Source organism: Lagenorhynchus albirostris, chromosome 11 (genome assembly GCF_949774975.1).
Source record: "Lagenorhynchus albirostris chromosome 11, mLagAlb1.1, whole genome shotgun sequence".
NCBI classification, from domain to species: domain Eukaryota; kingdom Metazoa; phylum Chordata; class Mammalia; order Artiodactyla; family Delphinidae; genus Lagenorhynchus; species Lagenorhynchus albirostris.
The window spans coordinates 80,054,580-80,075,670 of record NC_083105.1 but is presented as its reverse complement, the minus strand read 5'-3'; the positions used below and the strand labels follow the sequence as shown (position 1 = coordinate 80,075,670).

At 36.9% G+C, this 21,091-nt stretch overlaps 1 protein-coding gene across 1 annotated transcript in view; it reads right to left on the bottom strand.

The window, feature by feature from the left end:
- Window positions 1–684: 684 nt before the first annotated feature.
- Window positions 685–21,091, bottom strand: part of OVCH1 (ovochymase 1) — a 63,021-nt gene continuing 42,614 nt past the window's right edge. Inside the window, exons 19-24 of the mRNA XM_060167068.1 lie at window positions 18,867–18,992; window positions 17,305–17,440; window positions 16,193–16,332; window positions 10,001–10,098; window positions 8,813–8,875; window positions 685–822 (exon numbers count right to left, since the gene is read on the bottom strand). Of these exons, the coding sequence (XP_060023051.1) occupies window positions 685–822; window positions 8,813–8,875; window positions 10,001–10,098; window positions 16,193–16,332; window positions 17,305–17,440; window positions 18,867–18,992 (701 nt within the window). The remainder of the gene's footprint in view (window positions 823–8,812; window positions 8,876–10,000; window positions 10,099–16,192; window positions 16,333–17,304; window positions 17,441–18,866; window positions 18,993–21,091) is intronic.

The following is a 21,091-nucleotide window of genomic DNA, read 5'->3' as shown; positions in this document are numbered from 1 at the left end:
AGGAGCAACAGCCAGACAGACTGGACATTGACTATGACGATTTGTAAGACTGAGCTAGTGAATGCCAGCTCAGTGCCAACCCTAAATTTGACCACACAAGGGAACTTATTTCTTTTATCTTATCATTCTTTACCAACACTGCTCTGAAATTCTGTAATCATTTGAGATTTCTGAAATTTTGATTTCAAACATCCTACTTTCTAAATCACCACTCCTATCTATCCTAATCCATTAGTATTTCCCTGCTGTAATTGTTGCTCTCTCCATGACCTTCTCGCCATTAATCCCATAAACTTTCTATATCCATCACCCTCTAAGAAAGTGAGAGATTTTGCTGTCAGAAGCAGAGAAATGGGGCAACAGCTAAATTTCTTGTTCTGTTTTGTTTTGAATTATGGGTAATACTAGAATGTGTTTGCAACTGATGAGAATGATAGAGGAAATTGATGAAGTCAGAGAATGAATAACTTAAGGAAACTTATAGGAAGCCGACAACTCTCAAATTTATATCTCAAGCGCAAACTTTAAGAGTTCTACTTCTAGCTCCCTGTTGCTAACTCAAGCTAGATGTATCATGTCATTAAAAATTTAACATGGATAGATCTCTCCCCACAAATCTATTTCTCCCTCTAGTATTTCCCATCTCTGTAAATGCCACCACCTCCAAAAACCTCATACCATAACTTAGGAGCCATCCTTGGCCTGCAGATTTAATGCCACATTCAATCCATCAAGAAATCCTATCAGTTCTATCTCCAGATCTGTCCACGTCACTTGTACTCCTTTGTTGCCATCCTCTTTCAAGGCAACATTATCTATTACCTAAAACAGTACTAATAGAACATTCTGCAATGATGTAAAGTTTAATATGAGTGCTGTCCAGTGTGGTAAACTACATGTAGTAATTGAGCACTTGAAGTATGGCTAATACCACATTTCATTTCATTTTAACTAATTTGAATTTAAATGACAACATGGATTAGACATGGATTATAACATGGATTAGTGTAGGTCTAGATTACCATGATAGCCTCATAGCTGCAGACATAATTCACCCTGTCACCCTAAAATCCACTCCCAACATGGCAGTCATAGCAGCCCTCAACTTACTCCCCTGTCAAAAACCTTTAATGACCTCCCATTGGATTGGCATAAAATCCAAATTCCTTACCATAACCTGAGCTGCACAACTAGGCAAAGCCTCCATCTTCTACAACCTCACCTCATTCCTGTCTGTACTCACTCAATCTCCAGCAACTCTGACCTCTGACAGTTTCCCAAGTTACCAAGCTCTTCCCACCTGCAAGGCCATTTTCTCACTTATTTTTTCATCAAATATTTACTAAGTGTTAGGAGTGCTCTAGACACTGGAGATACAGCAGTGAACAAGAGACTAAGTTCTGCTCTCAGGAAATTTTCATTCTGGTGGAGGGAAACAGATTCTAAACAAATAAATATTGATATATACGCTGCCAGGTCATGATAAATGCCAAGAAGGAAAAGGGAAGGAGGGTTATTTAGATTGTGTGATAGAAGAGGCCTTAGATTAGGTAACATTTGAACAGACACCTGAATGAACTGAGGAAGTGAACCTTGAAGTCACCTTGGGGCCAAGCAGGAATATGGTCGGTTAGTCTGAGGAAGGATAAAGAAGCCAGTGTGCCTGGTTTTGGGTGAAGGAGAGGGAGAATGGTAGGAGGTAAGGTCAGATAGGTGCTAGACACCTTGGTACCTGCTATTCTGGCCTTGCCTGGCTGTTTCCTTTTCATTCTTTGAATCTTCTGTGACCATATTAACTAAAGCAACTGTTTACCCACTATTATTCCATACTTCTGCTGCAACTTATTTCCTTCAGATTACGTTGACAATCAATAATTATTTGATTGTTATTTATTGTTAAATACTGTTACTAGTTTTCTTCTTCTTTATCATCTGTCTTCCCAAAAGAAGGTGGCAGTGATCATTTCTGAATTGTTTACCATTGTTTCTTCAAGGTGCCTATCACATTAGAAAATGCTCCGTCATGAATGAATTTAACCTGTACGTTTAATATGGTGTTTACCGGTTACTGATGTCTTACCTTCATGGGGTAAATGGAAGGAGGAAGACCAGATGAATGTTAATTTTGCTAAGTTCTTTTCATTAAAATATTATAAAAGCATTGCAATGAAAACAACTTGGAGGCTGTGTACCACTCCATTTACATTCACAGAAATAATTAAAAACTAGCTAAAAACTGATAAATTCTATTTAGGTGAGCAAAAAGATGTAGTAAGAAAAGATAACTAAGAGAATATAGACAATGTGGTTACACATATGGGCTAGCCCTTCTAACTAGCTGGGAGAGTAGCAATGGGGCTCAGTGTTCAACAGTTTAACAATGCTTATAGAAATTGCATATTTCACTGAACTAAAACTATATAAGTACATAAAAGTATATGAAATAAAACTGTATAAACTAGCAAACTAGTGATAGTGTCCTCACTTTTATATAGAATTGTATAAGCTAATTATAGAAATATTAGTTGTCTCATTTGTAATCTTTTGACACCCATGAATTTTTGATTAACCAGAACTTTTAAAGAGGAATAATGTTGTCAGGTTGAGGAATACTAAAGAGTGAGAAAGAGAAATGCAGCCCTGACATCCAAGAACTGGTCCAACACTCACAGCTGGACTGTGTTCTCCTGTTGGACATAAACAGTCTCACAGGACATCAACATCAGACAAGACTCTGAATCTATGATAAAATGAGACAAAAACAAGGTCATCTGTAACCAACAAAGATATCAAACATTGACCTCTCATGGCTGAAATGAGAGCTTGCTACGTCTTTACCAATTACAGTTTTATCCTTACTCTAGTCAGGGCTCCCTATGATTGATATACCCAATCATAAAATTGCCCCACTTCCTGCAAGCAATCTAGAGCAAGGTCCACTTCTCTAGACCTTCTCCAAAATTACCCAACCAAAGCCTAAGTACTGTAATAGGTTCTCTCTACCACCCTTTTAACAACGCATGGTTTTCCAGGATATGTGTTTTCCCTCTCCACAATGAGTAATAAATCTAACTTGTTCAACTCCAGGTATGTTCCAAGGGTCTCTGGTTGAAAGGCATTCACAAGAGTTAGGGTTGTATGGTTGGATGCTATAGACACCTCATATTAATCTTATGGAGAACTGATAGCTTGATATTTTGTATCTCCTCCGCCTCCATACTCTCAATTGCTTTAGGATCCTTGGCAGGAACCAAACTCGTTGATAAGAAAAATTTAGATAACTTTGGAATTTCAAAGCACATTGCTGAACTTACTGGAGTTATAAATCCTAGAATATCATAGGAGTGGTTAAGGTCCCTGGAAAAAGATAGCATCAAAACTCTCCTCTTGGGGCTTCCCTGGTGGCTCAGTGGTTGAGAGACTGTGCCCCGGTCTGGGAAGATCTCACATGCCACGGAGCGGCTGGGCCCGTGAGCCATGGCCGCTGAGCCTGCGCGTCCGGAGCCTGTGCTCCGCAATGGGAGAGGCCACAACAGTGAGAGGCCTGCGTACCACAAAAACAAACAAACAAACAAACTCTCGTCTTGGGGCTTCCGTGGTGGCGCAGTGGTTAAGAGTCCACCTGCCAATGCAGGGGACACGGGTTTGAGCCCTGGTCCAGTAAGATCCCACATGGAGCAACTAAGCCCATGCACCGCAACTACTGAGCCTGCACCCTAGAGCCCATGAGCCACAACTACTGAGCCCGTATGCCACAACTACTGAAGCTCGTGTGCCTAGAGCCCGTGCTCCGCAATGGGAGAAGCCACCGCAATGAGAAGCCCATACACCACAACAAAGAGTAGCCCTGCTCGCTGCAACTAGAGAAAAGCCCCCGCACAGCAACGAAGACCCAACACAGGCAAAAATTAAATAAATAAATAAATTTATAAAAATTAAAAAAAAAAAAAAAAACCTCTCCTCTTGCCCTTTGTGATAGGTGGATTGTAATGGTGTCCTGATTGGCAGAACTGGTTGGAGATTGGAGAAGATGATACAATATCGAATTACAAAATCTTTGGAAAAGTTCCCTCTATGAGTCAGTCTTAGAACAAGATATTGCCTGACATCCAAACATGGTAGACACCATGTGGTCAATAAATCTCCAAAGATTATTCAAGTTAATTGACCTTTACCTTTTAATAATTTATGCTGGGTCTAACCACCTTTACTGTGAGGATGAAACCTGAGTAATCAAATTTCAAAAAGTTACCTAAAAATGAAGTTTAGGAAATAAAACCTCTTAAAACATATGACCTCCTGAGAAAAACAAAATTAGTGTGCTCCCTAATGGTAAAATGAGATAGGAATCACTGGATGAAATCAAAAAGAGCTGGAGTTAAAGGTCAAGATCCAGTGAGTACGGCCTCATGCTCATCCCATTGTGTTCAATAATACTCAGGATTCTGATGAAGGATCTGATGGAGAATCACTGACAACAAACGATATCATTCTAAAGGCAAATATAGGTCATGGTTTCCATATATATGATTATATAAATGCTTATATGAATGCCACTCAGTGCAGGACATTTAAGAAAGTTCAGTTTACCAAGTAATCTTGATTGCTGATCTGGTCCGTCATAAATATTGAAGTAATCCCATTCACAGTTCCAAGATTCTTCTGTTATAAAGCCTTTAATCACTGCTTTCATTTTATTTCCTGACATAGAATAAAAAGTCCAAGTGCAGTTCAGCATGTTAGGATAAATGTTAGGATAATTGGGAGATGTGATCTCAATAGAGCTAACTGGAATCAAATCCAATACTGGACATCCTTGAGGCAAAAAGAAAAAAAAAACATTTAATACAATAATGAAGGATCTGGTTTTAATGTCTACAACTAGGTCATTAAAACCTAAACTATAGTGTACTTTTATAAAGTTCTATCACTATTTTTTTTTGCTTCCATAGCTTCTTATGTATGGTGACACAGGGTTTAAATGACTTGTTTTGAAAAACTGACACCTCCCAAAAGAAGACAGGTTAAAGTTCTTTGACTTTAATTCACAAACTGTGAACCACTAAGTCAACCATATCTACATTTCAATGTAGTTTTGTTGCTCATTTTTAGCACACAATCTTCTAAATCCCCGAGTAAATTAAACACTCCTAAAATTCAGCCTACACTTCAAATTACAATCATTTATTTGGTAGGGAAATTTGGATTACTCTCAAATAGTTGAAACGAGGATATGAAGGTTTACAAGGGCCAAGGGGCTACTACACCAAAAAGAGAATTGAGGAATTCAGTGACATTTTGGGTTTACTCCAAATGCTCTAGGTATTACCCAACCTAAAGTTAATGTCATCCAAAAACATTTACTTCATCAATAATCTTATCATTTTTGTTTCACTATGCGATGGCCCAGCCAAAAAAGAAAAAGAGAGAGAGATACATGCACAATCTGAAAGACATAAAATATATGGAAAGAATGTTAATGAATAATAGAATTAAAATTGTTAGGGAAACTCCCATAAACAAAACGTGTTTCTTACCCATTAATTAGATAGGGCGCTACCTTGTTACTCTCTACTCCGTGATCTGACCCAGGTCTCCACCACCCCCAAAGTTTGACACTCAGAAAACTAGTACAAGTCCATATTTCACTATAAAGCAAATAGAATAAGGACACAACACTTGAAAGTTTTTGATAGCAGCCAGAGTATACTTCTTCCTAAACAGCGTTTAGCAGCAAAGATATTCCTCACTCTTATTTCCATAATATCAGGTAAACAAAGCCAAGACAATGAAGCCAATTCCTTACCTCCTTTATCCTCTTTACCATTAATTTTTCCTTTCACAGAATCTAGAATAAGAGAATATTCAAGGTCAATATATCCTATTTAATACTTTATATTTTATTCTTTTGTTTAAGTGATACATTTACATTGTAGAAAATTTCAAAAAAAAAAAACAGATTTCAAAGGAGAAAATAAAAGTCTCCTGTAGTCCCATCCTATAACCAATACTCATATTTTAATGTAACTCCTGCTTTTTCCTAAGCTATAGTATATACATTTAATTGTATTTCATTTTACACCATTGTAACCTCCCCTACCCCCCAATTGTGAATATTTTTCCATACTACTAAATATTGCACATACATTTTAATGGTTTTATATATTTTACTCACATAGATATAACAATTTCTACTGATATATTTTAATTTGTAATCTCAAGAATATGAATGATGAGTCAGATCTTTAACAAACCTCACACATGGGGTAAATCTGTTACATTTCTGCTGTTGTTAGAAAAATGTCTGCACTAAAGCTTTTCTATGTTTATCTGAAAACAGAAATTGAACATGTGTACGAAGTCTGCTGAGTTGACTTCTATTCATCTTTTAGCTCTAAGCCAAAGGGATTTCTATAAGCAAAACAGATGTATTTCTTACCCATTTATTAGATAGGGAGCTACCTCCTTACTCTCTACTCACTAATCTACCCCAGCTAGGATGTCATTTCCTTTATTCAAACAATTCTTGAACATCATCTATTTGCTAGGCATGTTGTACATTTTGGAGATAACAGCCATGCGGCATGCTTGGTGTGTCTGGGGAACAGCGGGAAGGATGGTGTAGAGTGAGTGCTGGGGAAAATGGCAGGAGAAGTAGTCAAGGAGGTAGCCAAGAGCCAGATCATGTAGAATCTTATAGGTCACTGTAAGGACTTTTACTAAGAGTGAGCAGGGAAAATATTGAAAGATTATAAGCAGAGGAGTAACGTGATCTGAATTATTCTTTTTAAAATGATTATTCTGGCTGTTATGAGTAAAACAGACTAAAAAAAGGCTTGTATCAGAATGTCATAGTGATGTTGAGAGGTAGTTGGATCCCAGATCAGTTTTGCTGAAGGCCCACAGATTAACTAAATCCAATGAGAGATGTGAGAAGAAAAGTCAAAGATGACCAAGATAATGGCTTGAGCAATTAATTATTAAACTGTAGTTGCCATCTACTGAAGTGGGGAAGATTAGTGGAGGAAGAATTTGGAGACAGGGGTAGGAAATCAAGACTTGAATTCTGGTCATGTTAAGTTTGAGATGCTTATTAGATATCCAAATGAAGAGGGAGGCAATTGGATAATAGCACTGTAGTTCAGATGGTGGCGCAGTGGTTGAGAGTCCGCCTGCCGATGCAGGGGACGCAGGTTCGTGTCCCGGTCCAGGAGGATCCCACGTGCCGCAAAGCGGCTGGGCCCGTGAGCCATGGCCGCTGAGCCTGCGCGTCTGGAGCCTGTGCTCCGCAATGGGAGAGGCCGCAGCAGTGAGAGGCCCACGAACCGCCAAAAAAATAAATAAATAAATAAAGAAGTTGGGACTGGAGATACACTTTGGGAGTTATCTGTGTAAAGTGGTATTTAAAACCAGGGATTGGGTGAGATCATTTAAGAGTGACTACAGGCAGAGAAGAAAAGAAAGTCAAGGACTGGGTCCTGGGACACCTCAACTTTTAATAGTAGAGAAAAGGAGGTGCAACCAGCCAAGAGACTCCAAGGAGACCAGTGAAGTAAGAGGATAGCCAAGAAACAGTGGTTTCCTGGAGCCCATGACAAATGAAACTCCAGAAGGAAGAAGAGCTTATCCGTGCCAAATGCAGCTATTAGGACTGAGAAGTGACAGTTGGATCTGAACCTTTGGAGGTCACTGGTAGCTTTGGCAAGAACACTGGGGAATGGTAAGAAAGGAAGGCTTATGGGAATAGATTCAAGAAAAAATGAAAGGGTAAAAGGGTAGACAGTGAGTAGAAATACATTTCAAGGTATTTTGCTGGGCTCCCCTGGTGGCGTGGTGGTTGACGGTCCGCCTGCCGATGCAGGGGACATGGGTTCGGGCCCCGAACCGGGAAGATCCCACATGCCGTGGAGCGGCTGGGCCCATGAGCCATGGCCGCTGAGCCTGCGTATCCGGAGCCTGTGCTCCGAAACGGCAGAGGCCACAACAGTAACAGGCCCACGTACTGCAAAAAAAAAAAAGGTGTTTTGCTGTAAGAGAACAAAGAAATTAAAGTTTTCCTAGAATTTCACGCCCATCCTTTACCGAACTAAATAAGATTATCTCCTTCAAAACTTAATATAGTTGTTTTTTCACTCTATATTTTTCTGAGATTATTTGATTAGTTGACTGAAAGAAAAATGCACAACCTAAGAGCTATGAGTTTGTTTTACTCAGGGTCTTACTGAGGACAACCACTCAGTAGCTCTGAGGAAGCTGTTCCAAAGAGGTAGGGGGAGAAGCCAGCTTAAATGTGATTTTGGCTAGGTTATATGTGCAGTCAAGCACATGTCTTGATAAAACACTACTGCTAGTCACAAAGAACAGAGATCTAAAGTTAATGATTTTAGTGCTTTTCTGTGTATGGGAAAATGCAAAATCTGGGTTCATTAAAATTCTTCCTGAGATATACATCTAATTATGCAAGGAGCCTGCTTTTCCAAAGCACAGAGCATCCTGTTATCACCTTAGTTTCTTCCCTCTGAAGCACAGAATACACTGTCCATCAGCTACTGCAGTGGCTTAATCATGGCAGAACTGGGTGATAAGCAACAGTCTCTGTCCTTCTCTGTTTACAGATTACTGACTATCTCCCCCACTAGACTGTAAACTCTTCTAGGGCAGGGACTGTCTTGCTCATTGGTGAATCCTCAGTGCTTTAAACATGGCCTGGCATAAGTTTAAAACAATTTGTTGATAGTCTGAATAATTAAAGGCTTAAATGTGAGATTTTATTCTATTTTATGTTAGCCCCGTATGGTATACTTTCACTTACATAATTTGAACTTGATGCAAATCTTCTTTGTGTTCTCAATACAACATTTCTCACATTATCAGACTAAAAAATATAATGTTTTCTGTAGCAATGTTTCTACAATTGTATTCCAATTAACAATTTTAATGAGTATGAATTGATTAATCTTAAGGACTAGAGCAATTCTAATAACTATTCAGAATTAAGCATAATTGCAAATGCTTTTTCCATGATACCCAATTTCCATAATTTGCAAAAGTTCCAATTTTCATAATGCTGTCTATCCCTTCACCAAAACTATAGGAATGTTGGGCAAAGCATATTTTTCAATAATCTGGCTACAACTAATATATATGAACTATCCACCAAACAAGTGTTAAAAAAAGAATCAATTACTCTTGATATTAGTACATTAAGGAAATGAATTTCAAAATAGAAAAATTACTTGAAACTTTTAGGCTAGGGATAAAAGTTTCCTACTGTATTTTTACAATACTCCAAGTATACAGAAAACTAGACAAAATTATTAGTTGTTGTAAGAAAAAATGAAAAATCTGATCAATCTTATGCCTTAAGGAGGTTTAGCTTGAGGCCTCCACAGAGGTCACAATCTTAAATCACAATCTTAAATATTGTTTTTTTCTTCTCCCCTATAGCTGACAAATGAAATAAAGAATTCAAGTCTCTTTATTTGATAACACATATTTTCTAATAAAGCACAATAAGACAAACATACACAAAAACAAATATGAAAAAAGTAATAGACTTACCAGACATATGAAAAGAATATCTCAAAGAAAATTTTTTCATGGCCAAACTGGCATTGTATGTGAAAAACAACATCATAAGAGGACCATGAGATTTTAATGAAGGTGAATCTCCTTCACATAGATTTCCTAGACAAAAAAAATAAATAAATTTTTACTATTCATCAAGGCAAAGTTATTGAGCAAAGTGAAAGGAAAAAAATCCTATTTTTAATACAAATTTATACTGTATCCCCTACCAACAATATAAAAATGGGAAAATTAAGCAAAATAAAACCTAATTAGAATAAAGAGAGATGTTCCAGATTCTTGAGTGTAAGCAGTTCTAAGAAAGTGGTTCCAAACCAACTAGGACACTGTATCCAGTTCTTGTACTGTCTGAAATACTTAGGTAGGTTTTTTTAAAGCCATATAATATAAAAGAAGGTAACATGGTTGATACTGAGCAGGGCCCTGTGGGGCTCCTGAGCACAAAGGCTTTCTGTGTCCCCGTTTCTTGAATTACAGGAAACAGCCTCCATTCAGCCTCCATGACCTTCCCTGAGTTTCAAAGGGCAGATTCAAGCAGTTGCTAATGAGGAAAGGGAGGGGATGTGAGACCAGGGAGAAACAAACTGTCAGGAGAAACAATAGTACAGCCTGGTTGGGGCAAGGTCCTGGCTCCCCGTCAACGCATACCCACAGCAATATCTTTGAGCTGTTCTGCAGATACTGAAACCCCCTCCAGGTAGGAGAAATTAACAATTAACCATGGTATGCTGCCCTGCAAGCACATAGGCCCCAGACTAGTTGGAACCTGAAGGTTGATGATGCTGACTCCTACTTACCTCACCACCAACCGATCAGAAGAATGTCCACGAGCTGATCATGCCCTCTTTAAACCATTACTATAAAACTTCTCACTACCCTCTCCAAGTGGGGACACATGGTTTTGAGGGCATTAGCCCACTGTGAACCCCTTTGCCTTGCACAGCAATAAAGCTATTCTTTTCTACCTCACCCAAAACTGTCTCCAAGATTTAATTTGGTCTCGAGGTACAGAGGCTGGTTTCAGTCTAGCTAGGTCATCAGGGAACTAAAAAAATATTTTTGTCACCCAACTGAAATAACTACATGTAAGGGAGTATATTTGAGCCTTAGCTACATACAACCTTCATTTATCCACAGCACAGCCAAATGAATAAGAGGCAAGGTACAGTAACTGGCATGAAAGTCAAAACCACTAGCTGGTGTAAATGAAATTTTTTTAGGCAATAGTTCTTAGAGGTCTCCTGTGAATCAGAATCCTAGGGCTAATTAGCAATGGTTTCACTCAACCTCCCATCACCCCTGGATTTCTAAAGCATCCTTCAGAAGATGATGGAGACTGATCCTCACCGATGGTTCTCTCTCTTGTGAGGCTGCTGCTAATAGCCAGACTGCTGTCATGAAGTTCTCTGTAACTGCTACCCTATGAATCTTGTTCAGCTTCTAGAACAAAACATTTTTCTTTCATCTTTTGCTTTTTATTTATTTATTTTAAATAACTTTATTTATTTATTTATTTTTGGCTGCATTGAGTCTTCGTTGCTGCGCGTGGGCTTTCTCTAGTTGCAGTGCGCGGGCTTCTCACTGTGGTGGCCTCTCGTTGTGGAGCACGGGCTCTAGGCATGCGGGCTTCAGTAGTTGTGGCACATGGGCTCAGTAGATGTGGCACACGGGCTTAATTGCTCCATGGCATGTGGAATCTTCCCAGACCAGAGCTCAAACCTGTGTCTCCTGCATTGGCAGGCAGATTCTTAACCACTGCTCCACCAGGGAAGTCCCTCATCTTTTGCTCTTTATAGTTTTCTTTAAGATAAGAATGTTTAACCATTCTCTGGAGAAAATTTGGAGAATTTAAAAAGTAATTACTTATAATCTTGCAATCTAGAAATATCCACTTAAACATATTGGTGTGTTTCCCCTTAGACCTTTACTTCAGTCATATATAGCACTTTTTTAAAAAAATTAAAATATACTGTGTAATTTTTTCATTCCAATCTTCTCACTTAATATTGTTAACACAAGTTCATGTGCCCGACGAACGGTGAGGCCAAACAAACTGAAACGTCGGAGTTTGAAGCAGAGAAAGGTTTACTGCAAGTCCATGCAAGACTCATGCCCTAAAAAGCCTCAAGCTCCCCGAAGGGTTTAGGGAAAGCATTTTTAAAAGCCAGGTTGGTGGGGTGGGGGTGGGGTGGGGGTGGGGTGTCGCAGAGTATGTGATCAGATTGGGCACAATTCTCTGATTGCCTGATGATAAGGGAACAGGGTGATGTCACAGGGGTTAACTTTATCAGTCCTTAGGCTCCAGGAGGCCTGGGGCTCTGTGCTCATGGTCATCAAGTAGTTAACATCTTCCATTTAGTGGGGTGGTGGGGAGGGAGTGTTGGTGGTCCACATCTAAAACAACTCAGGAAATTTGCAGAATATGGGGGGGAAGGCCTGTCCCGGGAAGGCCCTATAGGATCCCGCTCAGTTACAATATTACATGTAAGAGTTTTCTGTCTTCTAAAAAAGTTAGCTGAAATATTTTATTTAGTGGTGGCATAGTATTTTATCCTATGGATTTACTATACTTTTCTTAACCAATTTCCTATTTAGATCCTTTTTTTTTTTTGGCCATTATCATAAATAACACCAGCTGAATGAATATCTTACACATAAATGTAAAGCATATTTTTTATAAATATGGGTAAAAATAGAAACGCTGAATAAAAGGTTATAGATTTATAGCTTTTGAAAAAACATTTCTATATCTTCCTCCAGAAAGCATACGACATATTATACCTAAACAACAACCTGAAAATGTCTGTTACACTGCATTTTGTTTACTAAGTATAATCATTCTTCAAATCTTTTTTGTCAGTTAAGTAGGTAAAAATTTTTTTCATTTCCGTTTTAAAGAGGCTAAGTATTTTTTCTCACATGTATTTATTTATCTATGAATTGCTCATTCAGATCACTTGCCCATTTTTATATTAAGGTACATCTGGGAAAATAATAATTCTGAATTGTGTTTTAAAATTAATTGATTAAACTCTTATTGTACTATTTAAAAATTGTTTTATGTTAGGGATCCTCTTAATTCTAAAAGAATATAGCTGTGCTTTACAATTGTTGAGTCAGGGTTTATTATCATAAGGTTGATGATTCAAATCTGCTCCCTGTGACAAACCATTTCTAAATTTAACTGTTCATACACGGTATTTTCTGAAACAAACATTCTAACAAAAGCAGTTATAACACACATAGTTTCAAGTCAACAATTCTAGAACTGTTAAGTTTTTCACTATTATAGGAAAACTGCCCTTTTTAGTAAACAGATGGCCAGAGGATCACTTCATTGTGACAAGAGACAAAATAAGGAGAGATTTAATTTAGATTGTATAGTAACTGATATGCAAATATTCATTAACCTTTCTTATCTATCAAAAGAGGTTAAGGGTTAATCCAGTGCTTTTTGTTTTCAAAATCACTTGGGTCAATAGTTTGTAATTCTTTTGGAACATGAACAAAAGACTCAAAAGCCTTGGGAACTCTGGTTTTAACTGAAATTTACTCAAGGCTGAGTCAAAGATATTTGGGCCTGTAAATTAATTTTATTTTACCGATGTGGGCTTTTCTAATACTGATTTGTAAACATTCCCTATATTAATTACCCTAAGCCTTTCTCAGAGTTGTTGAAAATCTTCAGTTTGTTATTTGCTTTTTAATTTTGTTTCTGTTGAAGAAAAGTTTTCAGTTATAAAGGAGGCTATTGATAATTTCCTATTTTCTTCGATTGCTTTTACACGAGAAGATCCTTCTCCATCCATAACTAATTGCTTATTTTTTAAACCTTTAGTGGCTTAAGAAAAATGCTTAACTCTTTAATCAACTGTTCCATGAGGTGAGAGAGAATATAATTTATATTTTCCTCCCTGATTTGTAATGCCAAATTTATCACATATAAATGCCTTATAGTTTCTTGTGCCCCTTCTGGTCTATTTATTTCTAGTCATGTGTGTCTATTCTTGTACCAGTACTACCCTGTTTTAATTATCATTATTTTAAAGTATGTTTTAATACTGATAATTCACCTCATCATCTGGTCATTTTTTCCCCAACATTTTCAGCTAGTTCTGTTTATTTTAAGGATAAACTTTAGAGTTATTATCAATTTCCTCCTCACTCTCCAAAAACAATTCCCATTGGGATTTTGCTAGATTTTGCTATATTTATAAATTAATTTGGGGTGAATTAATGTTAATTTTGTCTTCCAGTTTTAGAACATGGTCTTTTCTCTATTCAGATCTGTGTGTGTGTGTGTGTGTGTGTGTGTAAATTTCACATTTGCACAATAAAACTCACATTTCATTTTAAGGTTATTCCTAGTTACATGGTTTTTGTTGCTAATTATGACTGAAGTGATTTTTCCATTATATCTTTTAACTAATTTTTACTGGGATGGTTTTAAGGATACGATTATTGTATCATTAATTTATATCTATTTTTTCCTGATTTGACCTAGTTTTAAGATAGATAATACATTTTCAATATTAAACTATTCGTGCATTCTTGGGATATAGCATAGTCGGTTATTTAAAAATATTCATTCAATAACCTATTGACCTCAAAAATTGAGTTAACTCCTATAGGCTATGAGTCTTACGTGCAAAAATTGAAATAGTCATAAAATTTTTGTGGAAGAAGATAGGAAATATTACATGTTTTGTGAACTAATTCTAAGTAAAGAACAAATTCTAAGTAAAGAACAACAGATATATAGTTCATTAATTCTATAAATTATAACTGATATAACTAATGTACTGTTTTCCATTTTTCTTCATTTCTTTGTTCTTCCAAACTGTGTGTTCTCCAACACCCCATTGATGGAGAGGCAATAGGGAAACAACAGTCTAATCTTTTCTTCTAAGCACCACAATTTTAAGAATATGAATTAAAATGTATAATTCTAATTCAAACACAGCAGAAACTTGGTTTCTTTTACATTGGTTAACATGCATTCTCTCATTTAATTCTCAAATTAATCTCACGAAGCAGTACAAGTAACAGGTATTCTGTAAGGCAAGAAGCATAGATAATTTCCAAGGATACTGGGCCTAGATGCTATAGTCTCCCCACAAGAAGCTAAGCCCTTATTGATGTTATGTTGACTCAGGAACCAGGAAAGCTCCATGTTTACTAACATTCCCTTAAGTAGAAACACAAAGATTGTTAATACACCTGCTTCTGGGATGGTAATGTAAGCCCGAAGAATAAAAGGACAGTGGGTTAGCAATTGGCTATTTTATCAACTCTGGCAGGGCTCTACCTACGTGGAGAGTGACACTGGCATCTGGGTCCTTTCTAAAGAGTCAAAGGCCAGGAAAATGCCACACATCCTCTCCCTCTGGGAGTCACCTTGTTACCTTAGGCATCTGTATCTCTGACTTAAGCAAATTGAGAATTTTCTCTCACTGTTGTGGCCTCTCCCATTGCGGAGCACAGGCTCCGGATGCGCAGGCTCAGCGGCCATGGCTCACAGGCCTAGCCGCTCCGCGGCATGTGGGATCTTCCCAGACCGGAGCACGAACCCGTGTCCCCTGCATCGGCAGGCAGACTCTCAACCACTGTGCCACCAGGGAAGCCCTAAATTGGGAATTTTTAATGCCCATGTATCTGTGTGTGCTGGTGATGGCAGAGTGTCTCTTCTTTTAAATCACACAAAAAGTTACAGGTAGATTATCTTCATGTCACAAATGAGGACAGTGATTCTTAGAAAGCTTTGGGAACATTCCCAAAGTCACTGAATTACTATGTGGTAGAACTGTGATCTACTGGACGCAGGACCGTCAGATTCCAGAACTCTAGGCTGCTATATCCGGGTATATTGGGTAACATCAGTCAGCCAGCCCAAACCCTGTTTCCATTTCCCTTTTCTCTAGTCATCTCCCAGTTAGGTATGGCCATGTGACAAATCTGGCCAAAGTGACTTAAATTTGCTACAGGATTCCTGGAAACGTATTTGCTTTCTCCTTGGTGATAATCCTTCCCTGTGCCCCTTCTTCCTTTTTCCTCCAGTGTAATGGTGACAACTGAGATAGCCATTATGGAACCATTAGGAAAAGGCCAAGAGAATTGCAGTAATGCCATTCTTCACAGAGTTGAACTGTTGAGCTGGTGGTGCATCTGCATCCCTCTGGATTTCTCTTTCTTTCAGAATAATAAATTTAAGTCACTGTAATCAGGTTTTCGGTTACTATCTAATTGACAAACCCATTTAATGCCTTTCCTGTGAACATTATTTTGCCTGATTAATATTATATTCTCAATTTTCTTGCGTTACATTTGTCTAAGACTGTTTATCCTTTATTTTTAGTATTTCTGGGCAAGTGTAATCTAGGTATGACCCAAGTAAACAGCATATAGTTGGGTTTCCTTTTTAACTTAATCAGAGAGTGTTACGTTAATTTCAATTACAATAAAAAATAGTAACAGTAAGGCTATTTCAATATCACATAAGAGACTAATTTATGTCATCTCTAATTCACACATTGAATATAAAACACTCTAAGAATATTTTGTGAAAGAAAATCAATAGCATAGTTCTTCACAGGAAATTAGTTACCTATTAATTTTTTGCCTGATCCAAATCCTTCGTAAACCAACAGGTGACCCTGACAGGCCAAGGGCATTGGTTGCATCTGGAAGTTGACAATATCAAGGCGAATGATGTGATTTGGAGGGGCCAATAATCTCCAGTGGCAGCTGTAGCACAGATGAAAGAAAGTCAGAAATGACTTCTAAATAGCATATGTTGTTGTTTACTTTGTTCATAATTCAATGCATCACTCAGTGAGTCACTGTTATTGACTCTACCTGCTTCTTCTGTGCTTAAGGTGAAAGAAAGATTTAAACTATAACAATTAAAAATATTTTCTAATACTGAATTTGTCAAAAGTTCACCCGTTATGGTGAATGGTTGGTCAATCACTTGTATTTTATAAATTCTGATTGGCAGCCTATAAGAGTTAAAGAAGTATTCTTGTCCCAAACTTCCCCAGATCACATAAATTTACTTAGGACTGATACTATATGAATCTTCAATTTTTTTGTTTCTCATTTTAAATTTATTCTAATGTTTAATTCAGGGAAGGTTCTCTTTCCACTGTGGCATTTTTTTTTTTTTTTTTTTTTTTGCGGTACGCAGACCTCTCACCACTGCGGCCTCTCCCGCTGCAGAGCACAGGCTCCAGATGCGCAGGCCCAGCGGCCATGGCCCACAGGTCCAGCCACTCCACGGCACGTGGGATCCTCCTGGACTGGGGCACAAACCCGTGTCCCCTGCATCGGCAGGCGGACTCTCAACCACTGCACCACCAGGGAAGCCCCCTCCACTGTGGCATTTTAAGAACCATTTATTGAGTACCTACTATGTGCAAGAAGCTTTTAGGTACATTATTTCAATCTCCAAAACTCTTTGATAGAGATTTGACTTTCCACTTTACCTAATAAATAGTCTCTTTTGTTAGGAAAGTACAATTTATCAACAGTATTTATTAATGTAATCTTACATTCAGTTATCATATATTGAAGGCCTCAAATAAGGGATTATCTCAAAGTCTATTCTTTAAGGGAAGGAAGTGGAAAATAATGCCTTAAGCAAATAACAAATGTCCCTGCTTGTCAAGGGATCATCCATGAACTTCTTCCATTGTAGTATAAACATTCTTTCCTCACCTCATAGTGGTTCTGTGAAAATATCTTGGGATTTGTATGATTCCTGTTGGTTTGGTAAGAATAACATCGTCACAAGTGGTCACATGCTCTTGGTTTGAACTCTGAAGAAATTTGGTAGTTTTACTGCTCTTTGGACCTAAAAATAAAGAAGAAAAGGGATTGAGGTAAAACTAATTTTAAAGAGGCTTGTTATATGCCTTTTCAGCTCAGAGCTATCAGCTTTCCTCCCTGTTTTAGAAAAAAGTTAACAGGAGGTAGTTAGTTTCACTAAAAATTTTCTATCTGCAACATTCAAAAGATACAGAAAACCAGCACCTCTCTCAAATTATCTTTGGCACAGCCTAGGGTCTATGGAAGATAAAGTGTGATAACTATAGAAAATACAGGTTCCCTGCACAATTCCATCTAAAAGCAATATTCATTTTGAAAAAATTTTTTATTGAAGTATAATTGATTTACAATGTTGTGTTAATTTCTGGTGTACAGCAAAGTGATTCAGTTTTACATATATAAATACATATATATATATACACATATATATATACACACACATATATTCTTTTTCATATTCTTTTCCATTATGTTTTATTACAGGACATTGAATATAGTTCCCTGTGCTATACAGTTCCCTGTTGTTTATCTGTTTTATATATAGTAGTTTGTATCTGTTAATCCCAAACTCCTAATTTATCCCTCCCCTCTCCCCTCTCCCCTTTGGTAACCACAAGTTTCTTTTCAATGTCTGTGAGTCTGTATCAGTTTTGTAAATAAGTTCATTTGTATCATATTTTAGATTCTACTATATATATATATATGTGAATATATATATGTGATATCATTTGATATTTGTTAAAAGCAATATTCATAACATAGTTCTTTAGGAAAAAACTTTCCTATGATATACATGCTGTTCTTTATTACTCACTTAACATTTTTCCAATTGTCTCTCTGCAATGCTTTTCAGTGCCAAAGAGAGAACCTAGCTCTTGGTTACCTACGTTCATCAAGAGTCAGAAACCTCACTAATGACATGTTTGAAAATGCAGTCTGAAAACTCTGAATTGCATGAGTTTACATTTATAATGCTAGCATCTACTATTTGTTTAGTTTGTTTTCACAACTCATTCTAACCTTTTATTATTATAATATCACTATAAAGAAAACTCTAATACAGAGATAATAAATTGTCCAGAGCTAATCAGCCAGCTAAGATTTAGAACTCAAATCTTTCAATCCACAAGAATTATGGCTACAGAAAAGGATCAGTGTGGTGTAAAATCACAATCACAATAAAAAATGCTATCTTGCAATCAATATATCTTAGCCATGTCCAGAAATCACAATTCTGAATGATTTACAAGTCAATCAGCTTATTTACTGAGTAGTTTTTCCTCTTGGACCAGACCAATCTCAGATCACTTAAATAGATTTTCCCTTCAAACATAAGCTCGTTCCCCACAGAGACAATTTTTCTTACAAAACAATGTGTAAGTTTTGAAATATTCCTAAAAACAAAAACATTGATTTTTAACTTTATAAGATTACTAAATGACCAAACATACCTTGGACTCTAAAGACAATATAATTTATGCCAAAAGCACCTTGCACACGGGAATGAAATGTCACCCTCACCAGTGGTCCAGAGCTCATGAAAATCATTGGGTAAAGCCTTCTCCCACATAACTCACCTAGGTTAAAAAAAAAATCAAATTTGATAAAAAAAAAAAAAGAACATTTGCTTCTTTAACAGTTCTCTAATTTAGGTGTAGCAATTACTTAAACTCCACTCTGCCAAAGGAGGAGCAGGGTTCCAGAACTCCGATGACTCACCCAAAGTCACAGACTGATGGTGGGGAGTCAGGATTGGAAGCCACGTTCAAAAATTCAATACCTATTACAGTCGACTATGTCACACTGCTCCCTTGAAGGACAATAGGTAGCAAATTATTTTATCTTTAAAATAAGTCTGATGTGCCATTTTTCTCCTAGAAAAGTAACCTATTTATTAAAAATATATCACTGTGAAAATCCACGATGGTAAACTTTTTCTACCTGAAAATTTATTCTTTCCCTACATCCAATCTTCTTTCGATCACTTTACTTTAAGAACCTAAGTCAAAGACAGAACATAAAATGATAACCATAATTCTAAAATGATTCAGAGGGCTGATTAAAAAGGTATAGAAAGAATCCTTGATTTTCTTAGAATCAAAGTCACCTACTATTAAGAATAACTCAATATCATTCTGTAACATTTATTTAAATGTCACCTGCTCAGAAAGACTTTTGCCAGTTATACTGCATATAACTCTATGGCACCTGCATCCCAGATGCTTCTTCTCTCCCTTCCCACGTCATTTTCCCCCAGCCCTTCTGTCTAACATATTATATATTTTATTGTACTATGTGTCCTCCCCCAACTAGAATATAAGGTTGGTAAGGGCGGGGATATTTTTTGTCCATTTTGTTCACTACTGGATGCCCACAACCGAGAAGGGTCAGTCCCTGGCCCACAGTAGGTGTTCCATATATATTTGTAGGGAGAAAAGAAGGGAGAAGATTATATACAAGAAGAAAAAAACATTAGTTGGCATAACATCTTAGGATAAATGATGTTGAAATACTATTTGAAGAATGAGCAAATATTTATTTATAGCAAGAAGAGATGAACGCAGCTCTTGAATGGTTTCTGGCTCCCACAGGGAAAAATATAGCATTTTACAGTGTACTAGAATACTACCTGACTTGAGTAAGAGGTAATGTTTCTATCATAGTCCTACAGTTCCACTAGCTATCATCTGAAGGAGAGAACAACTCCAGAAGTTTCAAGCTGAGAATTTCAAATCAAAGAAATGCTACATTGAAAAATTATAGGGATTCCCCAGGTAATCCACAACAAAGTCAAACATGGTTTTCAGTAGAACAATGATAAAGGCAAGTTTTCCCAGAAATCATTTACTTCTATATGAGAATCTGGTATATGATAAAGATAGCTATAAATTAGGGAGAAAATAATTTTTTTTAAAAAAGAAAGCAGGCATAAGGCCATTTTACATATGAGAAAATATATTTCAGCAGGATTAAGCTTTTTTTAATTAAAAAATTTCTGACCTCGGATTGAGAAATTAATTTTTAAAAATAAAAGCAAAGAGATAAAACAAAGATCAAAGATACATATGACTGTATTTAAACCAATAAATTTAAAAATATTTACATCAACATATAAATATACAAAATTTAAAGGCAAACGACAACCTTATGAATAAGTATTTGTAACTTATGACAAAGGAAAAAGTATTTATATATATATATATAATATATATACATATATATAGTTCTTATAAACCAATAATAAGATCAATACTCAAATTTAAAAATAGATGGTAATGACAACAAATTTAAAAATACAAATAGCTAACCAACACATGAAAAAAATTTATCCTCATTATTGATTTTTTTTAAAGTACAAATGCTTATTAAATTGATAATATCAGGTTACGGGCATGGTGAAAGAGGCCCTTATGCATTGCTAATGGCAGTGAAAAATGATTTAGTCTTTCTTTTTTTTTTTAAACAAGTATTTAATATATATATATATTTTTTAATTTTATTTATTTGTGGCCGCATTGGGTCTTCGTTGCTGCACGCAAGCTTTCTTTAGTTGCAGCGAGTGGGGGCTACTCTTCATTGTGGTGCGTGGGCTTCTCATTGCAGTGGCTTCTCTTGTTGTGGAGCATGGGCTCTAGGTTCATGGGCTTCAGTAGTTGCAGCATGTGGGCTCAGTAGT